This window comes from Pterocles gutturalis, unplaced genomic scaffold (genome assembly GCF_000699245.1).
Source record: "Pterocles gutturalis isolate BGI_N339 unplaced genomic scaffold, ASM69924v1 scaffold7447, whole genome shotgun sequence".
Taxonomy (NCBI): domain Eukaryota; kingdom Metazoa; phylum Chordata; class Aves; order Pterocliformes; family Pteroclidae; genus Pterocles; species Pterocles gutturalis.
Window position 1 is genome coordinate 5,356 of NW_010112631.1, and position 27,228 is coordinate 32,583.

The 27,228-nt window shown below is 38.9% G+C and overlaps 1 protein-coding gene across 1 annotated transcript in view; it reads left to right on the forward strand.

The window, feature by feature from the left end:
- Positions 1–302: 302 nt before the first annotated feature.
- MOCOS (molybdenum cofactor sulfurase) overlaps positions 303–27,228 on the forward strand; it is a gene marked incomplete at its 5' end in the record, with an annotated part of 36,752 nt that continues 9,826 nt past the window's right edge. The window contains 6 exons of the mRNA XM_010074133.1: positions 303–419; positions 3,321–3,767; positions 11,341–11,503; positions 17,713–17,794; positions 22,024–22,148; positions 22,764–22,869. Coding sequence (XP_010072435.1) covers positions 303–419; positions 3,321–3,767; positions 11,341–11,503; positions 17,713–17,794; positions 22,024–22,148; positions 22,764–22,869 — 1,040 coding nt within the window. The remainder of the gene's footprint in view (positions 420–3,320; positions 3,768–11,340; positions 11,504–17,712; positions 17,795–22,023; positions 22,149–22,763; positions 22,870–27,228) is intronic.

Sequence of the window (27,228 nt, forward strand, 5' to 3'; positions counted from 1 at the left end):
TGAGAGGATCAGGACCTGAACTGATATGCTCTGTGTATGTGTGTGTTGTGCACGCTCTCCCTCAGTGCCAAGGTAAGCACTTCTGCTTCCACCAGTGTTTTCTTTTGGCTGAAATAACACAACTGAAAAGTCCTAAATGTGTATGGGAATGTTAAAAGCTACAGTAACCTGTTAATAATTTAGAAAAGCAATATACCTCAAATTGAATTGTACCTTTAAAACATTGGAAGTTGTTTGCCACAACTTTAAAATGTCTATTTTTCATTTTTCTCCTATGTCTTACCTCCTGATGAATTGGAAAGGTGGACAAGATGGCCAGTCTCTACAACATACATGTCCGCACAGGTTGTTTCTGTAACACAGGAGCCTGCCAGATGCATTTGGATATAAGCAATGAGGACATCCAGAGGAACCTGCAGGTTAGTTTCTGAAAGAGATTACATGATATATTGCCCATGGAAAATAGCTAGATTCAATGACCCAGAAGATGTCTTTTGGCTATCAGTTCTGAATTTCCTAAGGATGGGAGGTTTGAAGGGGAAAAGAAAATCTGGCTCTGTGTCAAAAAAAAACCCTAAATAGTTAAAAGCTGAAGCAGGTGTATCATGTCCTGTGGTTTTGAGTCTTTGCCACTTTAAGAATGAAGGTAAATTTGATTTGCTTTCTCTGACTTTTCAACTCAATTGCCATGCTAAATAACTAAATGAACTGAAATTTAATTAATTGAAAATGGGGTGTTAAAACAAAATCATTTGTTGGACCCAAAGCAGTATGTGTTCCTTGTTTGTATTTCATCGGAAAATAAGAAATTTTGGCTTCTTGTTCTGATTTGGAATTGTATGAAATCCAGACTTCCTGCAGAACATAAGTTCCTGGACAATTCATCTCATGTTGTTCCTTAAGTATTCTTAATTGTACTTAATAATGTTCAAGTATTGTAAACTCATTGCTGTTGGGTGTTACAGTTTAAAAGGCATATACAAATTGGACAAGAAACAATAAATGAGACTACACAGGGAATCTCAAGAGTGTGAAGTACATTTAGATGACATCTGCCTAGATTACTGGTGTGTTAGATTATTAAAACATGAATGTAAAGACTGTTTTCTAGATGACTAATATTTTTCATAAATTGTCATTAAAAGATGTGCAGCAGCATGTATTACAATGAAGTGGGGGAGGCTTCATGTCTGCGTATTTGTCAGTTTGAAATTACAGTAAATACAGAACAATCTGAAATTTTCTTAATGGTATTATTCAATAGATAAAAAAGTATAACAGCTGTATTGATATTGTAGCTCCCTTATTTCACAGAGACATTTAGATTATTTTTACAAACACATTTATATGCAAGATTGATAGCACAACTTCTTAAAGGGGAAGACCTCTTTAATACCTACCTTGGCAAAATTTACCATGGAAAGCTCCACATCCATAGTCTCCTCATGCATAATCTGTCTAAGAGCAGGTGAATGATATTTGAATTTTCAAGGAGGGGCAGGTTCCCCAAGATACTCTGAGAAAGCAAAAAAAGGTCTACTCTTCTGCTGGAGTGCAAAATGCCAAATGACCAGCTGCAATGCTTTTGGATCTCTTTATATAAGCAGGATTTTGCTAAGGAGTGGGTGGACCCTTATAGGTCTGTATCATGTTAACAAAGCTGAACATTTAAATGGAGCTAGGCCAAATGAAAATTATAAAGAGACAATCTGCCGAAAGCTGTATGATGAGGTGGTGCAGTCAAGCAGTCATTATTGTGGGACGTTCTCATCAGCCCTTTGAGAAGGATCTGGATGAGTTATTGACATTACTGTGTAGAAGGCACCTTTTATCACATTGTTTGTACATATACTTTAGTTTCACCTTTTCCCAGAGTGCTGACTGTATTCTTCCTTCCCTGATGAAGATTCCCGTGTATAAAATGCCTGTGAGGGAGGACTTTCTGTCCTCAAGGGCCCCTGGAGAAGTGTGGTTAGTTTTCTTATGATGTTACATAGGAACTCATTTACTTATTTGAACCTCTCTCCTCAGTCAATCCATCAATACTTGACAGAAGGGTTGTATGTATATTAACAGATGCAACCTAATTTTGCAAATTTTGCTTCTGCTCTATTGTTAAGGATAAAAACTACATCACACTGCATTAAAATATTTACTGCTGTATTGCTTGCTTTGACAGAGGTTTTTTTTTTAAATTTCTCCTTGCATAAATGCCACCTATGTTCATTGAACTGTGACATTTCTTGCTTTAAAAAGCCCTCATGTAAATAATATATTCACATGTCCATTTTTATGTAGCAGAAGTGCGTAAATAAATGAAATTCTGAGGAAAAAAAAACAGCTGCTACACTTAGAGGAATAAAGATGCTGATTTAGGACTAAATCTTGTGTCCATTGGTGGGATAATGTTAGATGGATGAACAATGGGGGGACTCTACCTTATCTCACTGGAGGTGAGTGGCAGCATTCACTGATGCACTTACTGAAGGAAACTTCTGCTCTATAGGAGAGTTTTCCAGAGAGTGCTGTATGAAAGGCATATCAAATGTAGGTGTATATATGTGGTGGTCACTATTGGGGCATCTGAAGCATTTTTCAACAAAGATTTTTCATGAGTGGCAACCTGTGTTCTTCAAAGGAGGAAATGTTAGGGGGAAGGCTAGTTCCTTCCCTCCTGAAAGCAATGTGTTGACTGGATTACCAAGACAGATTTCCTGCATATCCCAGTGACAAGGGAAGTCACTTTGGATGTTGGAGGTCTAGATTCAAGTCTATTCTGTGCTAATATCCCAGACAAGTTCTTAGCTGTAGAGCTATCCATTGCACTATTGAACACAAGCCGTGAATAAGCCACTGATAGTATAAAATGGAACTGTTCTGACAGCAAATATCAATAAAACTGCCCCAGAAAAATCAGCAGTCTTGTCGTTTGTTCACTTATCGGAATGTAATATCCCAGTTTAAATCCCAGTGAGCTATGCAGATGAGACTGGAATATACCTGGAGACTACTCTAGCTAACAGGCCATCCTGGCATGTACAAACTTCTTCTGATTCATGACATGTTTTGGAGAAGTCTCTCTTGCTTTAGGGTACAATAGAACAAGCATCTCAGAATTGTCTTCCTTGCTTGTGTAAGTAATAAGACAGTTGGGATTTTTTTCTCTGTTTTCTCTATGTATTCATGAGTCAACTTTGTGTTTCTGAAAACAGTTTTTCAGGTTAGAATGAAAGGACTCATTAATAACTATGTAAAATTAGAGGGAAATAAAGCAAAGTTTGTCATTATAGCTCTTTGGTTTTCTTCCTATTTCAAACTAGGCTGGCCATGTCTGTGGAGATGATATAGACCTAGTTGATGGACGTCCTACTGGTTCTGTGAGAATATCCTTCGGCTACATGTCTTCTTTTGAAGATGCACAGACTTTTCTGAAATTCATCATAGCCACCAGGCTCTCCAAGTCAGACACTGAGATTCCCTTCCAGTCCTCTGTTACAAAGCTGATGACAGAGTCTGTCCCAGATGACCACCCTTCTTTTACCAATGCAGATAAATTGTATATGATACCACACATCTCAGACACACAACTCAGAAATAATTCATCTGTGACAAAGACAGCCGTCAACTGGCAGCCACCGGAGGCTGAGGCGGAAAGCGTAAGGGCAGCTCTTTCTGAGACTGCAGTACCAACATGTAGAAGAGGTGGCAAGCCCATCACTGTCACCAACATTTACATCTACCCAATCAAATCCTGCTCTGCATTTGAGGTATTTGCTTTGAAACATTCTTAAATATTCATCTCGACCTTCTTTTTTCCTTACCCCTCTTGGACATGTCAACCAGAAATAGCATAATCATGAGATATGAGGAAACAGTATGTGGGTACCCATTTTTCCTTTTCTTCAGTTTCTAGGATCAAGTCCTGCATGCTAAAGTACTTTGAAGGATTTTCAATTAGACTGAAATTGCAGGATGCTCTCCCCTCCCCCCCAACAGACAAATTTGCACATAATATGCAGTCTTGAAAAAAACAGTTGGATTTGCAAAACCTGACTAAAATATAATCAAGTAATTAGTATGCTTTTACAGAATGACATGTGATGGACTTGTAGGCATTGATGGGTAGGCAGCAACTGAGAAATAACTTGATTAAAATGTTATAATTGAGAGGAGGATGATTTACATTACAAAGAAATGTTATCGTTAAAAATACATTTGCAACAGAAATATGACATTTAAGTGTTGCTGCAGTATTTGAAAGTTCACTCTTTAAAGATTTTAATTGCTTTTTTACCAAGTTAATTGTATCGTCACCTTAGCTGTGACTTTTTTTTTTTAAATAATGCATGATGAAATAGGTGTATAGCCCACACATGATCTAGAATGTGACTCTGCTTAGTGCCATACTGGGAAGTGATTTAACGAATGTCAATATCGGCATAATTTTCCCTATGAAAACTAGCTGATGTAGATCACTGTCTCACATCTGAGTGAAAATTGGGGTCAAATCCAGTGACAAATCACCTGCATTTAAAATATGGCTTCTCAACTGATTTGATCATGTTTTGGTTTTGTTTTGTTTTATTTTGTTTTGTTTTTTTCATAATGCAAAAACAGGATGCAGAATTAAAGCAAAGACTGTAAATGTTAAATCATCTGTATTTTTAAATTTAGTTTGGCTTATGATGTCTTTAATTCAGGGGCGCAATTTTGAGCATTAAATGAGACCTGAACAAACAATTTCCATGCCTTATTAACCTCCCACTAAATCCAACTGTTTAGAAAATCAAAGTAATCCCACATTTCAAGTGAAAATGTTTTAACCTTTGTTCAAGTGTTGCCATTATTACAGCTGTATTACAGAAGCCCACTTCAGAAGCTGCTGACGTACGTTCTAGCAGTATTCGGACCCCTTTAGGGTTAAATTCTATTTTTAACATGCAGGCGGGTGTTGTGAGACACATACCACAACATTCAGTGCTAGAAAGGCTTTGAAGTGATTGTGCCTAGGAGCAGGTAAGACTTACCTCAGCATGAAAGACAGCTTATGTTTCCCCACAAGCTGAGACAGATTTCTTCTCTTCAAGCTCTGTGAGGGGAAACGACTCTAGGTGATAAATTCATACAAACCTGGTAGTCCCTGGCAGACAGAACTGCAATTTTGTATGAGATGGAAAATCCCTATTCCTCATGCATACTTCTTGTGCCAGGCATGTGTTAATGGGCCCAACATGAAAGCAGGGTTTGTCTTATTTCAATTTACCCCTCCAAAGTTAGATACTATTCTGTAAACAGTGAGAGTTGGATAACTGTTAATTCATCTTGTCGCAAAATAGGCAGCTGCAGTAGGAAAAATGAATTGTTCCTGGATATTTCTGTCTCTTTCCATTGATCACAGGAGGAATCCAAGGCAACTTGGATTACACAGCTAACACTAGCTGATTTGAATAGTTTAAAAATACAGATATTAAAACTGCAACTATATTATGAGGTTTAGTTTTGCGTGCTTATAATCAATTCTGAAGTCTAGTGTAATCTGGTTTGATATTTTTTGATAAGAAATTATCACCCTCATTAGAACTCAGTAAGCTAAGCACTGTCAGAGCCTGTATTGCCAAAGAGTAATACACAATTAAATATATACTGGCTTTCGTATATGGCATTGGAAGCAACTGGAAGTTCACTATCAGTAGCATTTAATTCTTCTCTACCTCTTCTCAAAGAGCGTTTTTTGTCCATTTCCACTTAGTTCATAGAAGCTACATGAGTACATGTGAAAGAACAGTAAAATCTGACCTAATAGATACGATGAAAAAGAAGCCAAAAGATTGATTGACTTTAATTATTTCCAGCATTGAAGTAAATCCCCAAAGAAAATATGTTTGCTTTCATTATCTTCTTCCTGTCCATCAGGCCTTCTTCAGGCTTTTGTACCCAAAGGTCTAAGTAACACTTCTGAGCTGTTGTACTTTTATAACCAGCCTGTGAAAGATCTGACAGACTCATTGTCTGCCTATAGAAGAGATGCAAATTGCAATTTACAGCCCACCATTTGTAATGAGCTTTAAAAATCAGTTAATTCCATTCTAAATCAACCACTGGCTTGGTCTCTTCCTGATGGCTAAAAGTAGAATAGAAAGCCAGTGCTGCCAAAACCCACATCATCACTAACTACGGAGTGCATCATTCTCCACAAATCTATCATGTAAGTATGCCATTACTGCAACTTGAGCCTCTATCATCTTGAAAGGGGAAAATAACCTATGCCACATGGCACTGTAGGTTGAAGCAAGACATTCTAGAGAAACCTTACCACAATGAAATGGAATCAAATCCTGAAAATAATTTTGCCTTTTAAAATATTGATTATAGCACCATTTCTAGGCTTTATGATGAAAAGATTGAATCCCATAGAAAAGTGTTCCTTTGCAAGTCTCTTGGCAGTCTTTGTCATACAGAGCTCACACTTAACATTACATTATCTCCTTACTTTAGTAAACTCATAAGCTTCTGAAGTAATACTTGTGTAGCTTGTAGTTTCCTTGGTCTTCAGTTAGAAGCCAAAAACTGAAATTCAGTTTCACATTTTAAATCTAAAATACCTTTAGATGCTTCATAGTTGTTGGAAAGTTAGAAACATATTTTCCCAACTAAAATTTTGGTCTCCTTTTTTATCAGTTATAAGATAGCTCTAAGCTTTTGATGTGGAAAGGTGAAAATGGTTTAGGTGTTGGACAACTATGAATTCACTCATCTTGTACTTGGATGCTTGAGATCAGAATCTCATAGATTTGTAATTTCAAGGCCTCCAGCTGGTATATGGTAGGTCAGACCTTTAGCATGTGTAGTAAATGGGCTTTATTGTAATTACATGATTGCTTGCATTTGCCTAAAATATTATGTGCAGTGGAAAATTCCAGATAACTGTGTGTGTAGGACCCAGCCCATCTGCTAGTGAAATCTGCCTCCTGCTGACTTACTGGTTGCAGGATAGATGACTTCATTAGAGAAGGGAGGGGGAGGACAAACTCAATGAGGGTATGAGTACAAACTCTCAGCTGTTTCATCTCCTCTTTAGAGTCACATAATCCCCTCCTCTCCTAAACTCTGATTTCTCTGCTTTATTCTAAGTGTTTTAGTATGGGAGATACTTGACCTCCAGAGAAAATGAGACTGCAGAGTGCTTTGGCAGCTGGGAGGATGAACCTTGGCATGAAGAGCATCAGCTCACTGCAGGTTGGGTAGTTCCTGCAGTGTGTGTGTTTTATAAAGTGTTCCTGGCCACGGGACATTTTCTGTTCAGTGTTGTTCCATAGGGTTTGTACACACGGCACAGGAAGCAGAAGGCAGAATATTCTAACTCAGCTTCTTAAATGCACTTTCTTTCCCCTACAATTATTTTATTAAATGGGTAGAAGCAGAGAAGAGGAGTAGCCTCTATCCCAGGTCACTTTTTTTCTTCTTTTCCAACATAAATATGTGTTTTAAACATTAACATCTATCATGTCGATGAATTTTGCATAATTACATAATGCAATGTGCCACTGAAAAAGGTTAGGATTTTAAATATTAATAACTTTATTATTCTTGCGGTAGATTTCAGAGTATAAAAATTGCATCTCAACACAGAAGACAAATTAGCTTTTAATTTAAAGTACAATGCAAATTCCTAGTGATCAGTGGATAAATTACATGTAGGATCACTAACATTTTTAAACTTGCATAATTTAAAACCTATTCAGTGAGTCCTTTAATGTGTTCAAAAATTGTGTTAGCCTTCATGATGACATTATTGTGAACTACAGAAAAATGCAGCCCAAAATGTTTTAAAGAAAATTCTGAAAAAAGCAAAAATGTGTTTTTGCAATGAATATTTTTACACTACAAGAAGGAAAATGGACTAAAGCAGATTGGGTAGTACTATGTACTGGCTGTGCTATGCAATGATCCTTTCTTAAGGATCATATCTAGAGAAAATGGTCAGAGGGCTGGAGCACCTCCCCTGTGAGGACAGGCTGAGAGAGTTGGGGTTGTTCAGCCTGGAGAAAAGAAGGCTCCAGGGGGACCTAATAGCAGCCTTCCAGTACCTGAAGGGGGCCTACAGGAGAGATGGGGAGGGACTCTTTATCAGGGAGTGTAGTGAGAGGACAAGGGGTATAAGCTGAAAGAGAGTAGATTTACACTAGACATTAGGAAGACATTTTTCACTGTGAGGGTGGTGAGGCACTGGAACAGGTTGCCCAGAGAAGCTGTGGATGCCCCATCCCTGGAGGTGTTCAAGGCCAGGCTGGATGAGGCTTTGAGCAACCTGGTCTAGTGGAGGGTGTCCCTGCCCAGGGCAGGGGGGTTGGAACTCGATGATCATTAAGGTCCTTTCCAACCCTAACCATTCTATGATGCTATGATTAGCCCACCTGCCATGCTGGGAATGAAGGTGTTTGATATCATCTATAAATAAAATCATGGTGTCCTTGATTTTTTTCTGTCCTCCCCCTTCTAATTTGTCTCAGTAGTCAGAGATGGCCAGACAACTTCAGGGGATCAAGTTAGAAGCTATGTAATACAGTATTGCTTACTGCAATGTACGCTAACCTGTTTTACTTCGCAGTAAGCTTCATTGGTTGCTTTGCTTCACTGTATTGGTTGCCTGAATATAGGGATTTAGTGACATTTGAGTGCCCTGACTGACCTGCTGCTGGTCTACCGGGATGTGGATCATCTTTGCAGCCTGTGTCATTTCTACTAGCTTTGGGCAGACTTCTGAGATGTAATCCAACCGAGCCAAATTGAACCACTCTTCTTGTATCTCAAATGAAAACAGAACAGGCAGAATTTGATTGAACTGCTCTAATTCAGTTGCTTGCAATCATTTAACAATTTCTTCAGTCTCTTTGAGATAACAGTGGGAGATGGTCTGCACAGGTTGCATGCTTAAGTACTAAGAATAGAAATGTTTGTGTTCTTCCATGCTCATTTCCAGTATCAGTATTAGCAACAAACCAACTCCGACTCTTTCACAGTCACCTGTGGCTATTTGTCCAAGGCAGGGTAGGCAGCGATTTTGTTGTTGCAACTTTATATTTATTGGAGTCCTAGCAACATATGCAGTACAATAAGTTGAAAATGGAGAGGAGGTAGGGCACTTGACAGTGCACGGGGGACTCACTGCTGGGCAGGTGTGTGTGTGATTCTTGTTACAATGGCAAATACCCAGAGGAAGGGGAAAAAATGAGCTGAGTCATGTGCTGCATCTCAGAGTGGAGCATTGAGTTACTTGCCATTATTTTGGACCTACCAGAGGTATTTTGAATTGAAGGTGTTGATTATTTCGAAATATCTGCTACCCAGTCAGCTGAGCTTTCTCCGCAATGTATATCAGCATGTAAAAATTAGCTGAAGCTCTGATTAAAGAGAGTATGTTTTGTTTTGCTCATAAAACCTCTTACCTTCAGTGAAGGGTAAGCAAACACTTAAGGTATTTCCTGAATGAGATTGCTGTCCTGAAGTGGAACCGAAACAACTGAATGCTACAATAGGGAGCTAGGAATCATTGTCTTCATGCTCTTTTTCTATTTTTCTGCTCTTTTAGTTTATTCTGCTCATTGTGTCTTGCAAATCCTGTTAAGATCTGTTGGATTCATAGGAGGATGTATTACCGATTAGTGATCTTCTGTTTTGGAAGGGAGATTTGTTAGCAGGAAATTCTCGCAGCTCTCAAATGATCACCAGCTGTTCAAATGCATTTTGTAATTTAATTATACAGGATTAAAAAAAAATACTGGCCTCTCCAAAGAATAATTTCCAGCAAGGACAAAAGTCTGTTCTTCAGCTGCTATTGTAGTCTTTGGGCTATGATTCCTCTTCTAAAATGACACAGCAAAGATTCACATCATTTAGGTGCTGACAGTTTGAGGCACTTGGACAATGTGGTTTCGGATGACATTGTCAGGCCTAAAGTTTCCATTTTTGACTGAATTTTTCATCCACACTCACTTAAAAAACTGCCAAAGAATATTATAAATCAAGTAAGTTGATAAAGTACGTTTCTTATCTTTGTATTTTCTGTATCCAGTACAGTTGATAGCACTGTGGCCAAATTATTTAGAGTTCAACTTTAATGCTTTAAGTTCTCAGTTTCACAATGCCTGCCCTCAGCTTCCACTAGTCAGGCTGTCAGTGTCAAGCGACTGCTGCAGGCTCCTATAAAACCTGGAGAAGTTCATAAGAATGCTATATTGTAGGGTTTTGGATAGAGCACATGCTAAAAAAAAAAAATGTGATTTTTAATTAATCTAACCAGTACTTCCAGCCATGCTTTTCTTCAGAGCATTAGGCTGTGCCTGGCATATCTTTTTCTCAGTACTTTTTGCTGAAGTCTTTTGCCGGTTAATTCATGTGAGCTGCGCTAAGCATCTCTACAAGAATCCAACAAAGTTCAGCTCTAGTTAACTTTTCTCTGTACTCTATTGTGACTTGAAATCTTACATGAGCTGAAGCAATATGTTTAAATGCCCTGCTTTATGTTAAAAGAATTGTATTAATATTTTAACATTCTGAAGGAGAAAGCAGTTATTAATATCACCCAAAGGCATTACTAAAATTGCTCTCTTTTTGGATTTCAAGATTACCATCTGTGTAGCATCAGTAACAGATGTTCTTTTCACCAGAAAAATGTACATGAAAGCAAGGACAATGTGCTTGTATAGGCTATTGAATGTGAAGAGTGTTATAGAAGTAATGGAAAACAGATAGCAAAGACGACAATATGTTTTGTTATAAGGGGATCTGGAGAAACTATTATGCTCCTAGCTAAACCAGAAACCTCAGTGGTGGAGGTTTTCTCAAGTGGATTCATTGATAAAGTGGTTCCAGTTTTATGAAAAATGTGGAAGTTTTTCCAGAATTTTGAATTTCACATTTTTCTTGCATTTTGTTTGCTTGGTTTTGCCTTAATTCATACAACTCCCATCAAATATCCATGTTTTGTAAATCAAAAGAAAATTGTTGGGGAAAAAGGCCCTGAAAATGGATGAGTATAAAACTGAAAGCAGTTTTCAGAGTTTCAGGGGTTGTTTATTCTCATAGCTCTCTTAAATCAAAGGGTATGATAATATGTAAAAAATTATAGTAGTGCCATTTTGTTTTGTCAGCTTTGTGCAGTGATATCTTTATCTTTGATTTGCAATTAAGGTTTCTCTTATTAAAGAGTGATACTGGCTTGCACAATTTTTCCTGATTTCAAAGTATTTCATTAATGGGTTTTTTTCCCTTTTCAGCATGAATATATTAATGCAGCTAACATTTTTGAAAACTTTGTATCCCCTCCTGATGCTTTTCCAGGTTACAGAATGGCCTGTGGGAAACCAGGGTCTGCTGTATGACCGTAACTGGATGGTTGTAAACCGGAATGGAGTCTGCATGACTCAGAAGCAGGAGCCAAGGTTGTGTCTTGTAAATCCCTCAATTGATCTGAAGAAAAAGGTTATGGTCATCCAGGCAGAAGGTTAGTAACCAATATCCTTTTCTCCCCTTTGTTATTCGTGTCGAACTTGTAGACAGAGACACCTGCATGCACCCACCAAACTGCTGGATGCTATGTATGCTTAGTGCTTCAGGGACAAATTCTGCTACCAGCTGTCAGCAAAGAAAGCCTAGACTGTAATATGTAGCGTTGGGTAGTTTCCCAGCTTGTTGTTGGGATGGGCAGAGAGCAGACAGTGACTCTCTTTGTGCAGTCATAAAGTGAATGTTCCAGGAAGGAGCAATGAATTGACAGATGTGGAAACTTACTGACTAGTCTGTCTGTCCACATCATGAAGTCCATCAGCCTGAAGGGACTGTTATTGCTGCAGAGGTAAAGGAATAGGAGTCTAACATGAAACACCCTGGCCAAAGACCTTCCCATTTTATAACTCTCCTCCACATTCCAGCTGTGGGACTAGAGGGGTAGAGTCTTCAGTGGAAATTAGTATGAATTAAAATAAGGACCAGACATTATTTAGGTCACTTAAATACTTGCATTAGCAGGCAAATATTTCATGATGTTTGGGCTTCTCTGGATTAATCAAAACCCTTTTTATTCTCTGCTGAGGAGAAAAAAAAAAAAAGAAAAAAAACCAAACCTTATGGAAGGTATTATGGAATGCCTATTGCTGCCTGGGGGTGCAAATGATTTATTTTGCTAACAGTGCTGTTAGCACTGAAGGCTGGAACAGGTTTGTATTCCACAAAAGTCATTCTTAATGACAAGTTTGCATGTTTCTGAATGTTGTTCATCGTTTCCCTGGAGTCTGATATTTACTCAGACTGTATGTCTTAACCATTAATAATATATATGTCCACATTTTCAGCAGCTAGATCAAAGCTAAGGAACCCGTATTGAGGTTTTTCACCATTTACTAGAAATCCGTATAATAGGATGTGTAACTACAGTCTTCTTTCTGTTTGTACATTACAGTTGTTGTCTTCTCCAGCTGTCTGAGCACTCTCTATAAAATTAAGTCTGACCAGTTCATTTCTTTTGTTTGGAATAGGTTTGTCAAATGTACATTTGGGTACTTCCACTAGTCTTGTGTGATTTTGTGTGTTTCAGACCCCAAACACAATCTAGTCTCTTCCCAGGTTTTCCAGACTGGCTCATTGGCACAAATGCTGCTATTTTGCACTCTGCCCTTTGTAAGCTTTCTTTGAAAAGGTAATGGCTAATTCATGTCAATTGTATGTGGAGCACCTTGCACCTCAAATTTTTGTAGTACAGTTGCCTAGACAGCCTTGTCTCACAACTTTTAAATTACTAAGTGCTTCAAAACTAATTATTTCTAGAAATTCAGTTCCTTTCCATCTCTCTTCCTTTCTACCAGTACCTCTTCACAATGTGAAGTCCTGTCCAAACCTTCTCCATTTATCCTTCACATCATCAGAGGTTCAGCTCTGTTGGGCCTTTGATTGCTTCATTCTGCTCTTCCAAGTATGTTCTTAATTTTTTCCCTTGCTAGTACCACATTGGTCAGGCAAGTGTATATCAATTAGTATGTAGGCCTGTCAATAATGTCTGCACTGCGTACTTCAGAGTCAGGAAGAAGTTTTCTCAGAAAAAAATGGCAGCAAAGGAACCAATTTCTCACTGAGATTTACAATCTTTTGCCATAGGTAGTGCCAGGGTGAAATTCACCTTTAAATCCTACATTTTACTTTGTGTAATTTTTGGAGTTTTCACTGACATCTGCCTTCCTTCCTATGAAAGTGAGAACCATTTCTATCCAGAAGTCATTGACCCAAGTCTTCAGATCGCTTTTCTGCCCCAAAGTGATGGATCAGATCTCCAGTGTGCTCTAACAGAAATATGGCTGACATTTATTTATAGCCTGCTTTGGTACAGCCAGTATGTAAGAGTGGAGTCATTTAGTTCTTTGTATAATTACTCTAATACCAATAATCTTAGCCCATAAGGTGCTCTGGGCCCTCTTTTTATAATAGTCCTGTTATTTTTCACTCTCGTAGTGTACTTGCAACCTGTGGTATTTTTTTAATGCTTGACAGTGGAGATAATGGCTCTCATTTTCTTGAGGAGACTATTCCAGTGGTTACTTGCTCATAAGATAGCACAGTGATGGGAACACATATGAATGGACAGGGTAAGACTGAGCAGATAAATCTGCAGGAAGTTGTTCCAATATTTATTCTGGTTTTTTTTCCTCTTACCTGCAGTCTAAATGCATTATTTGTTTGTTGATGTTTAATGTTTAATTTTTTCTTTTATCCCATCACATACATGGGTCATTGCTGTATCTCCCACATAACTAATTTCATGGCAGACAAATATAATTAAATAAGTTGACTTTTTCCTTGAAAATCCCACGTTAATCACTGTTGCTTTTGTCACCACTCTCTCCAGCCTGGCAGTAGTTTGTTGCTAATGTAAGACCTGAAGCTGACCGCCACGTGTGCAGCAGGAGCAGCAATCAGTGCAGTGAGGAGCAGCAGCCCTCTGATGAGCCAGGCTGGCTGTTGGGCAGTTCAGAGCCTTCACCGGCCTACGTCTGTGGCTAATGGTATTTCAGATTTGTAGCACTTAGCCTGCTGACTACAGCCGCCTCCAGGTCTCTTCCAGCTTTGTTGCTTTGCGAGTTTCTTTCTCCCACTGTATGCTTCCCACCCAAACTGCCTTTCCTCAGCTACAGTAGCATGCATCTTTCCAAGAGGAGTTTTGTTTCCTCCAAACCCCCTCTCCTCCCCCTGCCTTTACACTCCCCAGGCAGTTCCTCTTTTCTTCTCGGTGCGATGGGGACATTTCTGGTGGTGAGGAGTGGGTGAGGGAGGTGACACCAGTAAAAAAAAAGAAGAGGCAAAACCTTTGAGCTTCACTTTTTCTGTACGTCTTGCTCTGCTGAAAATGAAAACCCAGCAGCTCCCAGCTGACCAGTGACAACTGCAGTCACTAGCTGCCTTCCCCCGGCTCCTCTGCAAGGAGGCTGTAACCGCTCTGCTTTCTCTACCAGATTTTCTGCTGTTCTCTGTGCTTTTCTCATTGTGAGAGCAGGCTGTGGCAACGATCTCCATCTAGAGCTCACTTTGCTCTCTGGAGATGTCTCTCCAACAGAGAGAGCCTAAGGCAACCGTGCTGCTGGATTAGGTGCCTCTGGTAAGTGCCTAAAGCCCAGTGGGGCAAATCCCACATAGCTGAATTATGCGGCATTCTAAAAGAACATTTTGCTGTTACACTACTAGATTATGGTAGTAATGTAACTGTGCCATTTTTCAAACATAATCATTCTTTTCTCCCCCTCCAGGCATGTGCTTTCCTCTCCCTGTAGAACTTTTCATTAGTGGATAATTTGTTTATGGCTATTTTATTTCAATATGGTTTAATATTCTCTGTCGTCTCTGTCCAACAAAATAAAACTGTCAGCATGATTTAATGTGACAGTAACTACTTTGATACCTTTTGCTGAATCCTCCATGTGCTGAGGCATGGCTTCATGTTCTTTCTTTAACCCCTGCATGTAGCGTGTCTCCGTAGCCTGTCTAACAACCAGCCTTGGATGGGCAGACTCACTGTCTGACTGACTCAGCTGTGCGATCTTGCCGTCCCTGTGGGTAGCAAGGACATCAGACTGGGGCTCTAGACATGGCCAAAACTGCTTGAAGGCTTAGGAATGTTCCCTGGCATGGCTGCAAAATGAGTTGGCTTGCATGGCAGCTAGGGAGCTCCAAGTATTTCCCTGATTCCTGAGGAAGAGGGTAAGCGAGAGCAGAGGGAGAGTAAGGGCTTGTGCTTGGTCTCTCAATGGCTGTACTTTATGATAGAGGGAGTGAGATTTTAGTTTTGAGGAACTGAATTTCTGAATTTTGTCAGAATGATTTTTTTAGGCTATGTGATTGTTAATGGGCATTTCCTATTCTTTTTGACATGAAGAGTGTAACTAACCCTTGCTATCACAGGACTTGCTTTGACAAAATCAGTGTAACTTTAAATAAGCCCCTGTGGAGAAAGACAACTTCTTGTATCTCAACTGAAGCAGTTAGTAGTATGTCAACTGAAGCTGTTAGCAGTTAGGCTCCCAGTAACTTAAAGGTAGGCAGGAGCAAGTGCCTTTATTTCTAGAAGCCATATTACTTCAGTGGGAATCAAGGGAAATCTTGTTGTCCTGCTCCATCAAACACATGGGGGCACAGATTACACTGGTCTTGTTCCTGAACAACATAAAAGCTAGCCAAACAGAATTTAGCTGAGAATACATTTCTGTAGAAGCCTAATTTCTCTCTTTCCATTTTAGCTAATAAGCAGCATTACTCTGGCAAGTTGGGTATTAGTTTGCTACTGCACAGAGGGAGAAATTTTGAGTGTTGCAAAGACCCTTTAAAATATTGGAGAAGAAAGATGCTAGCAAAACTGAGCAAGTAATTACACTTTATGGAGTTTATTGTGCCTTCAAATAGTCATGTGTTACTGCCAGTAAAAATAATGGGAATTAAGTGCATACACTGATGAAAGAATATACATGAATAGTTTATATTTCAGTCTATTGAAATAACAGACCTCTAATTTTTCTCATTGACTGAAAATAGGACCTATAAAGACAAGAATATTTTTTATGTTAATACTGTGAGCACATCTGTGAATTTTATTATCAAGCAAATGACCATGGAGAATGACAGCTTTTACATTTTAGTAACTGGCAATATTCTGCTTTATTTTTTTGCCTTAAGATAGAATAAAATTGTAATTAACAATGTTTAACTGACCTAAACATCTCTGTGAAATGTGTATTGTTCAATGAAAATGTGATACACTTCCTGGTGTATAAAAGCAGGCTTTTTAAAGCCTTAAGACTCTATTTTAAGAAATTTTGTGAGTATGCCTTCCTTAGAAAGTATTTTTAAAAAATGTAAAAGCTAAGGATGCATACAGGACGAAACCTTTCAAACTATTTTTTTTCCAGAAGGAATTATGCTAATGTTCAATTTTTTCAAACTACAAGAGCATTAGTTCTATTTATAAGATTTTAACATTAGCTTCATTTTCACGTCGTTGCAGGCAAGTTTCATGCGTTTATTACTTATGTGTTTTATTTTCCTAAGTGAACCTAGCTTTTCCTCTTCTATCTTCACTTCTGAAGTGTGACATCAATAGCTAAAAAAGGAGTAGTTATCTTTCTTTATTGAAAACTTGCATGGAGCAGAGATGATAGTTGGGATATAGTGAACCTGAACTACATTCATTATTCTTCAGAAGAGAACAAAACAATTTGATTTCACCATATCACAGAGCTGGTAGAGCTTGATTCTTATTTGTACTGCAGTAATATAAACAGGAAGCAATGAGTGAAACTGAAACATGCTGATATAATGCTGAGGTACAGGAGATCAGTCTTTGCTGGTTTATGTTGCAGGATAATGGAAGAGTTGGATTCATTGCAGGCACACAGTAAAATGCTTCATTTGTCGTTTCAGATTATTGCTTTCAATTAACAGAAAGGATAATAGTACAGTTTTTCTTTTAGTTCTAGTAAGCCACAGTAGCCTTTCCATCTCTTTGGCTCATTCTGTTCAAGATAAGAAAACTATGGAATAAATTGTTAACATAGATCATTACCAAGGATTCTTCATCTAGTTTAAACTTAGGGATGGATAGATGGGAATGATTATCTCATTAGTGGTTTCCATACATTTTATCTTTAAATTATTGTAGTTTTATGACACATTCTATTTTTTTCCTTGAACAGCCTGTGCTTATTTTTTCTCCACCCCCCCACCTCCATCCTTCATCTTTCTGATCACTCCATCCCACCAGTTATGCCACTCCAAAAAAAGCACAAACCAACGGTGATTAACTTCATCTCCTAAATTGCTAAAGGGGGCACAACAGTGATAAACTCATCCTTTCGCCACAGACCATGACTGAGGCAATAATTCTGTGCCAGTTTTGTTGCCTGAGACACACTGAGAATTAAGTTACTCAAAGCTGAAATTGTATACTCCGTAATGTGGTTTGGGTAGCAAGGTCATCTGCAGCCTTTGCTCTTTGCATTATCATTTGGAGCCACCTGCAGGCAGAGAAAATATAATTCTAGCAAAAAGGAAGTTTTTTGTCACATGCTATTTGGGAGGCTGCTGTGATTGTGAACAGGTGCAAAAATAAGAACTTTTTTCGTGATCCTATGTTTCTGCATAAATGTTTTTTGAAATATGGTTTGCTCTCTGCTTATCTAGGCATGGACCCAATATCTGTGTCACTAGAAGAAAATATTGGAAAAGAGGCTGTGATCTGTGAGAGTAAGGTCTGTTCACACAGGTGAGTGAGAGCAGAGAGGAACTGAAGATGAAAATCACTGCAATAACACTCAGGACATGATGGGATGGGCACATAGGGGCAGAATTCCTTTAAAAAAAGAAAGCAAGGGTAGAAAGCAACGCATGACCTAGTGGACCAGGAGACGACAGATTTAGATAAGTAATTTTGCATGCCCAGCATATCTGGTAGAAAACACTAAAAAAATAGTAAAAATTAAAAATATGGGAAAGGACAGTACAAGAGACTGTGATGACTTGGCACTCACTTGAATAAGGGAGATCTTTGTGTTACTTGCTGCAAGGATGAGAGAAGGGAAAGTTGTCCCCAGTTACTTCCAAATGCCAACTGGGGGCCTCAGCAGGACTCTAAAATTCAGTTCCCTCATTTGACAGCAGTGATGTGGGCAAGTTTGCCCACTTCATGCTGTGTGGATTCAAAATTGCTAGAACCTGCTGAGGTTATAAACAGCTTTCTGTATTTACAATCCTTTTTAATGTTGTTTTGACCACTGATGTTGATCAGTGTCCCCTTAACAATCTTGGGAAGATTGTAGGTGAGTGTGTGAAATAATATTAATTCTAATCAAGAGACATGTCACTTCAATGAAATATAACATTATGCATAAATTAATTTCCTATCAGTGAACTTAAGTGTTTATCTGTCATGTTTTCTGAGTAATTCCCAGTCTCATTAAGTTTCCTGAGTGACAGTGTATCAAGTGCCTTCCTGAAGTACATTTGCATTATCTACTACGTTTCTTTTCACTGAGTCTCTTGATAAGTCCAACTGAAAGAGCCACTTACAGATTTATGCTGTCTTTTAACCAAGGTACCCTAATTTTTTGTAACCCTCTACATTTACATCTCTGAGGGTAACACAGCAGAAGTCTTGGGCATTTTTCCCCATGGAGCCATGCTGGAAATGATCTTCTTTTTTTTACTAGCTATTCAGATGACAGAGAGGTTTTTTTTTCTCAGAAGTGTATTTTCCTCAGGTAGTGGAATTCACCCAAGTTTCATTTGTTTTAACCATCTGTCCCCCTGCCCTTAGTGTTGACTCATCCTTAGCCTCCCCATGGTTAGCCTGTCTATTATAGGCTGTAAAATAGCCTAGGTTATCTTTCACTCTGTGTGCATATAATTGACTGCCATACTATTTATTGTAGCTTGTCTTTCATGTCACTGACTATATCATTTTTAATGTATGAAATAGGAAGTTTTCATGGGAAACTGCTTAAACTTCTGAGGAGGAAGAAAAGGATGGAATGACAAAGAAAGGAGAGATGCAAGACAAATTGCACAGAGTGGACTGTGATTAGCAAATAAACAAGGCAAGGAGTAAGGCAGAATGAGTGGACAACATTGAGGAGGCTCCCAAGCTACTCAGAGATCCAACAGCACTGTGTTTCAGCAGAGGAGCCTCCAGGGCCAAAGAAAATGGAAATAGGAGAGAAACAGTGCTTTGCAGTAGGACAGGAGGTGATTTGTGGTCTGAGGTCTTTTCTGCAAAGTGTCTAAGGTGAGCAATGGGACCAAAAGTCTTTTTTAAAAGATTTTTATTCAAAACAAACCCCTGCTGAAGGCATTTTCCACTTAGTAATTCTGCTCTCTGATGCTGTGATTTCATCCAGTTCTGTTGGCTTAGCTGGTTACTCTGAATTTACACTGAGAGAGCTGAGAAAAGCACATGATGTAGAATCTGCAAGCAGTCACATGAGGAAGTTTAATTTCACAGCAGCCGTGAAAGTTCAATGAGCCCAAGTTTCCCTTGTGAAGCAATTCATCAATGTTAGCCTTCATCTCAGCAGGGGCTGTCCATCAGCATGTGCTGCTCTCATTGGAGGGACATGGCTTTCTAGTATAATATCTAAGAGTGGACAGATGCAAGTAGAAACTAGTGATGTTAAGGTTGTTGATGTTGTAGAAGACCTTAAATGCTCAAAGTTAATGCTCTGCTGAAATAGAGACACAGCCCCCTCTTTGATAGGCTACAATATCAAAGAGATCAAAGGAAGAGTATCAGTGGTGGAAGAAGACAAAGGCATAGTTAATAATAAGGTGAACTGAGCCTGTTGTGCATAAATGTATATATTATATCCCTTGGGATTAATATTCGGACTTCAGCTGTCCTTGTTTCTTGTTCTATAAATTACCTAGCTAGAGGGACCAGCTGTAACACACTGGAGCTAAATGATATAATAAGAACATGAGTGGGGAACTCAAGTCATACAGCAAGTAAAATCTGAGAGAACTACGCCCTCCTTTATAAATTGCCTGACATGTGCCAAATGAAATGTAACACTGACAGATGTAAAGTAGTACTAAACAAAAATAAACATAAGCAGAAAATGAGTAGAATTGAGCTACAACAGAAGGACCTTGAAAAAGACCTTGAAGAGATGATGGTACTTGCTCAGAAAATTGTCTGACAATAAGGGAAAGCAATTTCAAAACATAGGAGTCTCAGAATACAAAAACAACACAATGACATTTGAAGAAATACTAAGAATGCTGTGTGTCCCTAACTCAGCCATTTTGACTCAAAATGGGAAGCAAATAAAAAAAGAGAGCAAAACTTTTATCCCGATCGGTACAGTATTAAACACCCCATCCTGTTAGAGGTAATTGGCTCAGGAGATAATTTAAATACCTCTAGGACCTCTGTTTGGGTGGAAAAATGTATTTGGGGAATTTATTCCACCTGTACTGTAATCATGGAAGATTCATGCCTTCTCATTAGCAGCCTTCTCCCTCACACTGTGACCAGCAAAGACACAAGAACTGCTCAGCTCAGACTACAGAATCTCATGTGGTGTCTCACCTTTTGGCCATTGTTTCTTGCCACAGTGCCTGCATCTCATAATACCAAGTTTCATTTCAGCTCTAGGACATCACTGGCTAGATGCAGCTGTGGTTGGCATCAGTCCAATCTCAGAGTAGGGGGAGGGATAGAGAGCTACACCACAATCAAAATGCAGAACAACTGCTGAAGAGATATCTGATCCCTGTGGGATTATGAAATCTCTTTGATTTCACTTGTCCTGGCTTTCTACCTGTGTAACTCAGCTGAACCTACAAAGCATTCCATAAAGCCAAGCCACGTCTTCCCTGAGCCCTAGGGCTTAGCATCTTTTGCTGTGAGGAGCTGTTATCTTGTTTCACAGAGCAGATGGTCTCCATGCAGATCAGCTTCTTTGGCTGCATTGGATGAAAAGGTGAGCATAGGACCACAGCTACCTCACTTTCCTTACTATAAGAATCCTGCCTAGATCAGCATGAGAATTTGCATTTCTCTTATCTGTTTATGCTATTTAAAAGTTAGATGTCAGCCAAATCTCCTTCTGTAGTCAATAAAGAGAGTTAAACGCTCCCAGAGCGAGAATCATCCCATCCTGAGGTCTAATATGGATAGGAACTACTTACCTCTTTCTGTTATCTGTGAGGGGAACCCAGATAACTAATTTAAGACTGAAGTTAAAATTGATTACTCAGGGCTGAGGAATCTAAGGGCAAACAGGATCACTTCCCAGTGGTCTGATCTGTGCCCTTCCTGAACCGGGAGAGGTGATCTCAAAATCCTTCTAGGAGAGATTATGTCCAGGTAAAAAAGGCACATCTATTGACAGCCTTGCATAACTCACTAGATGATTTGCTAGTAATGGAAGCCATCTTTAGATAGAGAGATACTTGGGCTCTTCTAGTGGAGGCATGTTTTAAAGTGGAATGTCTGTACTAATGTGAATTAAATTAGGGAATTAACATAATTGCACCTGATGGGATCATTAAAAATTACATACAGTATAGCACAGTGGGGCAATCTTAAATTCAACTGAGATTAATCCTCTTTGTTTTCGTAAAAAGCACAGACCAGAGAATAACTTTTTCATAATACTATATTGTAATATTGTGGTATACGCTATCAGTTACTGTACTTCAGAATCAGTGTCTTGGGTGTTACCATTATTTAATCCTTTATTCCACAGTAATTTTCTGTATAAAACTAAATTTGATCTCATGAGTATTAACTTCAAGATTAACTGCATAAAGTTGAAGAAATTGGGAGAAAAATTATGCAGAACTTCACATCTCTGCTTAATCGCTCATCAGAGAATACAGATTCCATGTTTTGTATTGGAAGAAGCAGAATAAACATCTTCATAATTTGTCTTCAGTTTTGCAAATTATGTTTGGGCAATCAAATTTTGCGAAGTCCCTCTTTTCTCATAATAGGGTAAAAACATATGACTGTGGAGAAGGAACTGCTGGCTGGTTCTCTTTGTTTCTTGGTCATCCATGTCGCTTGATAAGACAAAGCTCAGACATGAAAAACATGTCTCATCAAAAAAATACAAAAGGTATGTTATCATTCTTTAAAATATTTGTGATTCCTCACTTAGTAAACATCAGGCTCATGGACTTCATACTGACTATATAATTACCCTAATAAAGGGCAAAAGCATCATTCAGTATTGATCTAGTAGGTTTCAAAGGGTACATTTATACCCAAACTGTGTTTATGCTGCCCTTCTACTTCTTACGTTTGGTGAAAATGTACAGATATACCAGTCTGGGGCTTTTTTTATCATCATCACCATGATTTTGTCTGAGAACTCAATGTTAATTTTGAAAAATTATAATGAAAAATCTATAAACAATTTATTCTTAGACCAAAATTTATTATAAAAAATGATCAAATGGAAAGAGCATCAAAAATCTGTAGATATTGCTCTTGTAAATTGTTTTACAAATTTGGTAAAATCTCACCTCTATCTCAGTTTCTAAATGCATTGCATCATTATCATTTACATATTTGAGGGGATTCTTTGAATCTTTCCGTTGTGTCTGGAGCTGAATGAATATTTTTTTTAAAGAGAAGGAATCAGAGGTCAAAGGAAAGATGAGGTGAAATAAGTATTATAATCTTTCTGATTTTTAATGATCATTTTAGAATGTTGGATTCATTTTTTTAGGTCTGACATCTGCTACAAATATCTCCCTCTCTCTTGTGAATGAAGCACAATACCTCCTGATAAATGTAGCAAGCATTCTGCAGCTGAAAGAGCATATTTCTGCAAGGTAAGATTCTTCTGTCTCCAGATGTCTCTCAGTGGACTTGGATTCTAGAATCTTGCTATAAGATGCCTATATAACTATTCAATCTGGAAATCTAGAGACAGTTACTTTTAAATGTTCAACAAATATATAGGTACTAAACTGGTATAATTACTCATTCCTGTATGACTTCAGAAGATTTGGATTAAATGCTTGAACATAATCTTTCTGACAGTCATCTTTAGGAAAACTTAAACAAAATTCTTGTCAAATTATTTTTTGGCAGGAGACTATTGAGAACCAGCCAACTTCTAGTTGTGGGAACAATTAGGATAATTAGGTTTTCTCAACATAAATAATCTGGCAGGTGAAAATACAAAATCTTGCTACTTGCTGAACTATTTTTCCTATGGGAAGAATTAAGATTTATAGCAAACATTCACAACAGAAATAGTTTAAAACTACTTGCAGGACTGGATTAATTTAATTTCTTAATTGAATTTGGCTTTACTTGCACAAAACTGGGAGACAGAAGCAGCAAATGAAACATCGAGCCAGCCCACATTTCAAAGACAAGGAACCCATTACCAGCTAAATTTTCATATGCTGACAATAGAAAGTTGCTTTTGCTTGAATATAAGCAGGACAGGCTCAAATTCCACAGAAAGTCTGCCCTCAAGGCCTCCATCATAGCTGCGCATCCCACAGCCCTGGCATTTGTCTCTGAGTCCCCTTTTCCTGTCTCACCAAACTTCCCTGCCTCTGCTTGTAGTCATCTTCTCTCCTCTTAGTCACACACCAAACATCCCCCCTGCACTGAAATTCTTGTTTTGAGTAGTGGAGGAATAGATATATATACATATATGTACATATATAAGTATAGCTGTAGGAGGATACGTATATACCTTCAGGATTTGAAACCAGTGACTGAATGAAGCATCACTACAGACCACTGGAGTTTGCATTGCTTGGGGGTTTGCTTTCTTTAGGAGAAGACAGTTGGTCAATTTTAGTGTATCATGGCTGTGCTCATCTGGGAAAAATGCCTGAAAAAGGTTTAGATCAGTCCATCTCTCAGCTGTTTTGACTATCCTTTCTTAGTGATAGTGAATTCCTTATTTTGGGACTTGACTTGCTCAGTTATATCTCCTTGGGAGAGCAACACTTGCAGGCATCCCTTACTCAGATTGGGCTTTTTCTGTGGCGAGACCCAGTGAGGAATCTTCCAGACATAGGATCTGAGTGCAAAGAAGAGGAGCAAGGCACCAGAGGGAGCAGCAAGTGAGGATGTAGGAGGACAGGGAACTCTGGTAAAACATTCAATGTCAGATGATCCACTGATTTTGTACCTAGTATCTTCCAGTACAACTAGGCTTGTAACCTCCTTCTCTTCAAAGGAAACGCCAGATGTGACTGGAGAAGCATCTTTGTTCCACTCTGCAGCACAAGTTGGGAAACTCTTCCCTATTTTGCCATCCAGTGCTTTCACAAGGTGCTGGGGAAATGAATTCAGCATAGATATACAGCATCATCATTTTGCACTGTTATTAAACTGTGGTGTACAAACTTTGCAAATGCTGAACTATGCAATGTACTTTCAATAATCTGCACATATGGATCTTTATTAAATGCTTTTATTTTTTAGAAAGTATTATTATCTTCTTGGAGTCCAGAGGAGGGACATGAAGATGATCAGAGGGCTGGAGAACCTCCCCTATGACGACAGACTGAGAGAGTTGGGGTTGTTCAGCCTGGAGAAGAGAAGGTTCCAAGGAGACCTAACAGCAGCCTTCCAGTACCTGAAAGGGTCTACAGGAGAGATGGGGAGGCACTCTTTATCAGGGAGTGCAGTGATAGGATGAGGAGTAGTGTTTTTAAGCTGAAAGAGGGTAGATTTAGATTAGATATTGGGAAGAAATATTTTACTGTGAGTGTGGTGAGACACTGGAACAGGTTGCCCAGAGAAGCTGTGGATGCCCCATCCCTGGAGGTGTTCAAGGCCAGGCTGGATGAGGCTTTGAGCAACCTGGTCTAGAGGAAGGTGTCCCTGCCCACGGCAGGGGCTTGGAACTCAATGATCATTAAGGTCCTCTCCAACCCAAACCATTCTATGATTCCATGGACATGGGTTTGGTTTTGTTTAATGGAAACCTGATAAGATTTATAAAATAATCTTCAATTGAGTTTTAATAATTTCTCTTTTTTTGTATCTTCTATAAGTAAAAATTAACCTTCTAGTTTGCAGTTGGCTCTTGAGAGGTGATCTAAAACAGAAACAGCAATTTAATTAAAAATCAGAATGTAACATACTGTTGGAGAGCTATGGTGTTCCTTTACGGGTCAGCTCCATGAAAATCCTCATGGCCTGGCCTTACACTTAAATGTTCTTGCTAGAAATACACCCCTGAAGACACAAATACTCATTTGCAACTTTGCCTGTTAAACATATGTAATGCATTCTGAATTGCAGGTCCCACTACTGTGAAGAGCCCAAAGTACCCAGGCTGGCTTTGGCAAAATACACTGATTTTCACAACACATCTTCATTGAGTTGCAAGATGAAGATGCCTGTCACTCCATCCAGCATGTTTTGAGAGGGGGGGAAATGATGGACTTTTACTCATACTGCCAAGTAATTAGAAGCAGTTCTGAGGGCTGGGGATAGGTGCAGGAGAGGTAAGGTATTTTGGAAGTTAGCCTGAGCAGGCTGAAGGCAGAGAGACTAGGAGCAGGGGCATTGCAGTCTTGGAGGAACCGCAGCAAGGGATAAACCAGTAGAAACTAGAAATACTTTTCAGCAGCTGGTTCAGGAAGGTGCAGACCCAGCTCTGAGGTTACTGGACCTTATGATGCCCCCACCAGTACTGGCTGGGGTGGCAAGCACTGGTATTTCACAAAATGCATTCAAAACAAGAGGCTACAGAGCATCCAAGCTCCAAGAGCCCACTGCAAAGCTAGGAAGCACAACAGCATAACTGAACTTGTTCATTTTCCTCCCTGTCTGTCTGTTGGCACAATTTACGCTTTCTGTTGGCTCCTCTCTCCTGCAATCATTACAAATTTTGTCTCAGCCATGGGATTGCTTGTGGGATCTCAAGGGAAAACCTGGAGCCCTTCGGCTTCCCATCTCATTTTCTACCCCCAGGCTGCTGGAGCCCTTGTGAACAGTGAAGGCTCGGTGGAGCAGGGCTTGTGCAGTTTGACTGAAAGTCTGCATAGGCACTTCATCCTTATGCACATTTGTCTGCTAAAGAAGATCATCCAGACTATTTTAAATAAAATCAAGCTCTTTTTTTCACCTAACAGGCCTCTTCTGCCAAGACTGCTTAAATGTGGAGACTTTTCCCTCTGCTTTAATTTTGCATGTCTTTCCTCATTTTAATTAAAACACATTTAAACTCTATGTTCTTTTTTTTTTTTTTTTTTTTTTTTTTTTTCCCCCAAGGACAGAAACATCTCTTTTCACTGTTTACCCAGGTTTCTGCTTCTGCTGTAGGGTGTCATATCCTAAAGCTGTCAGACCACAGCTGATGGAGTATTGAAAGTTGTTCATGTCCATGATAGCTAATACAAAAAGAAATGCTCTTCCCCACTAACAACGGCACTGAGAGAACTCCCTTGCAATTTTTAGGGCTGTCTCTTTTTCTGGTACTGGTCGGGTTTTCCTTTAGAAGGAGAGTGAAGAATGACAGTTCAAAGTTACAGCCAGATTTCTGATATTTGTATGCAGTTTGCTGCTCTGTCTGTCTCATATATGTTCTCCACACTGACACAAATCTACATTCTGGCAGTTCAAATGCTTGTAAAGAGGTGGAGATATCACCACACAGAGATTATTTTTTTTCGAAACACCTACCATTTGGTGCAATCTTCTGCAAATAATAATAATATGAGGAATATGTTCACTCATAAAATGCCTTTACTGGCCTTTTTCACCTTCAGCATCTGCTGGTTTTGTCCCTTTTGCCACTGCAGCATGTGCAGAGTAAGTTTCTATTTGCCTTCTTTTTAGAAGCATTTAATGAGTCAAATGATTGCTAACTCAAAAGATCTTTTAATTTGTTACCGTGGCCTTACATATTATAACTAATAGGGAATTTTCTCGTATGCATTGTTCACAATTGCCTGTCTACATGCTTTCATACCTACTTCACTGTTCCAGGCTACACCTCTGCAGAAGCCACCTAGAGGATTACAAATTATAGTCAAAGGATTACAAATTATTGTTGAAGGCTTACAAATTATAGTTAAATACCTGGTGCCATTTTCATAGCCTTCGTAATAAAACTCCGTCCAGGTTATTCTGGAGAAACATTTGCTGAATCATATTAGCCACTAGATTCTTACAGCACAAATATCTAGTGCAAAACTAGTTAATAAACC